Source organism: Gallinula chloropus (assembly GCF_964237585.1).
Source record: "Gallinula chloropus genome assembly, chromosome: 30".
In the NCBI taxonomy this organism is placed as follows: domain Eukaryota; kingdom Metazoa; phylum Chordata; class Aves; order Gruiformes; family Rallidae; genus Gallinula; species Gallinula chloropus.
In genome coordinates, this window is record NC_140115.1 from 466,760 (window position 1) to 471,320 (window position 4,561).

The following is a 4,561-nucleotide window of genomic DNA, read 5'->3' on the forward strand; positions in this document are numbered from 1 at the left end:
TTGGTGTTTTCTCTCAGGTATCAAGTGATGAGAGGAAATGTTTCCAACTGAACCAGGGGAGATTTATTTTTGATATCAGGAAGAACTTCTTTACTGAAAGGGTAGTGAAGCATTGGAACAGGCTGCCCAGGGAAGTGGTGGACTCACCATCCCTGGAGGTATTGAAATGTGTGTAGATGTTGTGCTTGAGGACATGGTCTAGAAGTGGACTAGGCAGGGTTAGGCTGTGGTTGGGCTCGATGACCCTAAAGGTCTTTTCCAACCCAAGTCATTGGATGATTCTATGGTACAGAGGACACAGGAAATTCCTGTTCTGCCATGGTGGGAAAGCATTGCCATTTCAGACAATTAATGGAGTGACTCAGCTGATCACAATGTGCTTGTAAATTTTTATAAATGGCAGGAGAAACAGATAAAGAAAAAAATGTGCACCTTTCAAGTGAAACATGATGCAAAGGAAGCACAGCGTGTCATTACACAGTGTCTGGGTCACAAGAGACACCTCGATACTGGACTAGGAATGGGATGAACGTGCACCATGTTATTACAGTTTAAACAACATAGAAGGAAAAAACCCCCTACTAAATACAGACTGATCCTAACATCAGTTACATGGCCAGTGATATGCAGAAAAAAATGAGCAGTTCTTTGCTGCTTAGATACATCCAGTGCTCAGTTTCAAAAGAGAATTCTTGAGCTCCTGGTTCCTCATGCTGTAGATGAGGGGGTTCACTGCTGGTGGAACCACAGAGTAAAGAAATGACACTACCAGGTCCAGAAAGAGGGAGGACATGGAGGGGGGCTTCAGGTAGGCAAATAAAGCAGTGCTGACAAACAGGGAAACCACAGCCAAGTGAGGGAGGCAGGTGGAAAAGGCTTTGTGCCGTCCCTGCTGCGAGGGGATCCTCAGCACAGCCCTGAAGATCTGCACATAGGACACCACAATGAACACAAAACACCCAAAACCAAAACAGGTAGTGATCACAATGAGTCCAGTTTCCCTGAGGTAGGCATCTGAGCAGGAGAGCTTGAGGATCTGGGGGATTTCACAGAAGAACTGGTCAATGACATTGCCATGGCAGAGGGGCAGGGAAAATGTGCTGGCTGTGTGCAGCACAGCATTGAGAAACCCACTGGCCCAGGCAGCTGCTGCCATGTGGACACAAGCTCTGCTGCCCAGGAGGGTCCCGTAGTGCAGGGGGTGGCAGATGGCAACGTAGCGATCGTAGGCCATGACAGTCAGAAGAGAGAGCTCTGTGATGATCAAAAATAAGAAGAAAAAGAGTTGAGCCACACATCCTGTGTAGGAAATGGCCCTGGTGTCCCACAGGGAATTGGCCATGGATTTGGGAACAGTGGTGGAGATGCAGCCAAGGTCAAGAACAGAGAGGTTGAGGAGGAAGTAGTACATGGGGATGTGGAGATGGTGATCACAGGCTATGGTGATGATGATGAGGCCATTACCCAGGAGAGCAGCCAGGTAGATGCCCAGGAAGAGGCAGAAGTGCAGGAGCTGCAGCTCCCGTGTGTCTGCAAAGGGCAGGAGGAGGAACTGGCTGATGGAGCTGCTGTTGGACATCTGCTGCTGTCAAGTGTGGAGACCTGTCAGAGGAGGAAAAGGCAAAGAGAAATTAGGGAATCTTTCCTTGAGGAAAATCCCTTCCACTACTTATGGAATGCCCTCAGGTTGTCTCTCTGTATTCAGGAAGAATTTTGTCAGGTCCCTTTTGGCAGCTCTGCTTTGTGCTGGCTTGAGGCTACCACTGCTGGGAGGAGGGTCAGTTGTGGCTCTCGAGAACTCAGTCCTGCCTGACAGCTTTGGTTTTCTCCTGACTGCAACTGAGGAGTGTTTCTTCTGTCAGGACTCCCTGACATTGCTGCTGCAGTGCCAGTGAAACCTTCCCCTGAGTGCAGAGTAGGGAGAGCTGCTCTGTCTATCATCCCTGGTCTCAGCTGCCCAGTGCTGGACTCTCTGGTGTTCCCTGTAGAAGAAACTGGACCCCACAGAGAGATGAGGAATCCAGTTCTCTGTCCTACAGATGGGGATCTTGAAGTGAGGGTCAGCTCAGTGCCAGGACCCCCAATGAACATGCCCAGAGCCCCAGGTAATGGGGGGACGAAGGCAGCAAGGACAGGAGGGGAAACAGAGAAATGCTCTAGCCAGGCCTGGAAAGAGAGGGATGGACAGACAGGCACTCAGGGATTTGTCCTCAACATGGGCTGGGCTGCCAATGAGATGACTCAGTCTGAAACCCTGGACTTCCAGGCACAGAGTCTGTGCTGGGTGGCAGAAACCAGGGGGTCTGTGTGGGAAAGTGTCTGCACTGCAGAGGATGTCATGGGGGTACCAAATCCCCACTACCACAGCATTTCTGGGAGCAGCTTTCTCCCTCCCTCACAATGTCTCTGCTGCCTGGAGCTGTCCCTGCAGCTGCTTCTCTTTGCCCATGTCACCTCCTGCTCTGTGTTCACAGACCTCAACCTACCTGCCCTGCACTCAAGTCAGCTCTGCAGACCCCTCCTGGCATCAGGGCACTGCCCCAGGGAGTCTCTGTGTGTGCAGGGCTCAGGAAATCCTCTGATGTGGACATTCTAGAGGGGAGAAATAAGTTCTCATCTCCCACAGTAAGCACAGCCCACAGGAGAGGAAGAGTTAAAGCAAAGACTCTGCCTTGCAGGAAAATGCTTCCTTCATGTTATTCTTCAGAGTCCTTTTGGAGTTTCTCAAGGATCAGCTGGAGCTGGGAGCAAAGCTGACCCAGGCAGCACTTTCTTTACAGCAGAAGGACCTTACGCTTCCCTTCCCTGGGTCACTCCTCCAACCCACAGGTTCTGTCTGTAACTCTGTGGAAAGCCCATGAGCCAGGCTGAGTGCTGACCCTGGCAGCAGAAGAGTCTCTACCACAGCATACAACCCTCCGGGGCACAGGGACCCTGCTCACAAGGACAGCCCTGGGCACCCCTGGGTGCACATGCTGCTTCACACCTCTCAGCCATGCCCAGGAGAAGACAGCTGTCCTGCCCTGCCCCTCTGATGGGGCAGAAGGGCATCCCTTCCAGGCAGCACTTTCTGCTCCTAGAGAGAACCTGTCCTCCTGACAGACCCCACACACTGCCCCATGTCCCAGCTTTAGGAGATCCCTCCAGGAACAGAACCTGCATTGCCCTGCACCCACAGACATACCAGGCAGAGTGCTGTGGAGATTTCTCCTCCAGTGAGCTCTCAGCTCTCTCAGCCTCCAAGGTCTCCCCTCGGTGCCTCCAGGCAGTGTTCCCAGCCCTGTGTGCTTGGCAGAGGAGCTGCTCCTGGCCAGAGCTGTCTCTCTGCAGAGCTGCGGTGTTTCATGAGCTCCCACTGTCCCAGGAGACCAGCCCAGCTCATCGTAGAGGAGCACAGGAAGGCTTCATATACTCCATCTGCCATGGGCTCCTTCAAGGTGTCCCTGGAGCTTCAAGGAACTAACTTGGAAAGATAATGAAGTCCTCTCTGACATTCCCTCCCTCATCTGGGGAATAATCCTTATGTCCAGCAGAGTCCTTTCTCCTGATCAAACAAGAACTGTTCAGGAGAGTTAACTTTCCTTGTCTTCCCATGAGACAGTAACCCCAGGAAGGGACAGGGAGATGTCTCTTTCCCCCTGTGAAAGGAAGGGAGTCAGACACATCACTCCAGACCCCTCATCCTTGCACTCCAGCCCTGGGGATTGAAGGGGATGAAGCTCTGGCCTCTGTCTGCCTCAAACCCACCAATGCTGGTCTCTTACCCTAGTCCTGGTAGGCACAAATAGACACCTTCTGTCTGGGAGCTGCTGGTCCCAGCTCCCATGGGAAATTACTGGGGGTGTAGTTAAGTTTGTAAGATCCCCTTCTCCATGAGAGTGGACTTCATCTGATTGAAAATGTATGTCACCCCCATTTGAGTGTACCCAAAACTGAAGACCAGGAATGACTCTTTGGGAGCCCATGGGAGAGGCTTCTGCTCCTCATACACACTTGGGAGTTTGTGAGACAAATCCATCATTTTAATTTCCTTGTCACAAATCTCACCTCACTTCACTCCTGTCTTTTACTTCTGAAAACACTTTTCCATACCCAGAGGCAGCAGATTTCCAACAGCAGCTCCATCAGCCAGTTCCTCCTCCTGCCCTTTGCAGACACAGGGGAGCTGCAGCTCCTGCACTTCTGCCTCTTCCTGGGCATCTACCTGGCTGCTCTACTGGGCAAGAGTTTAATGATCATTACTGCAGCCTACAACCATTGACTCCACATGCCCATGTGTTTGTTCCTCTTCCGTACCTTGTTGAATGTGTGGTGCTCACCAGAGCTGCTCTGTCACTCTCCCTACTCAGCTGCATAGGGAAGAGAAGATGTAAGAAAAGATCACAAGAATCACAAGAATCACAAGGTTGGAAGAGACCTTTGAAGATCATCAAGTCCAACCATTCCCATCCTAAGCTAAACCAGATCCCTAAGTACCTCATCTGCCCTTTTTTTGAACACATCCAGGGAAGGTGACTCAACCCCCTCCCTGGGCAGCCTGTTCCAGGCCCTGACAAATCCT

The 4,561-nt window shown here is 51.5% G+C and overlaps 1 protein-coding gene across 1 annotated transcript; it reads right to left on the reverse strand.

Annotated features, from left to right (window-relative positions):
- Positions 1-655: 655 nt before the first annotated feature.
- LOC311202401 (olfactory receptor 14J1-like) lies at positions 656-1,579 on the reverse strand (the record flags this gene model as incomplete). The annotated part of the gene is made up of 1 exon (XM_084276991.1): positions 656-1,579. One exon carries the CDS (start codon positions 1,577-1,579, stop codon positions 656-658), a length of 924 nt encoding a protein of 307 aa, XP_084133117.1.
- Positions 1,580-4,561: the final 2,982 nt, after the last annotated feature.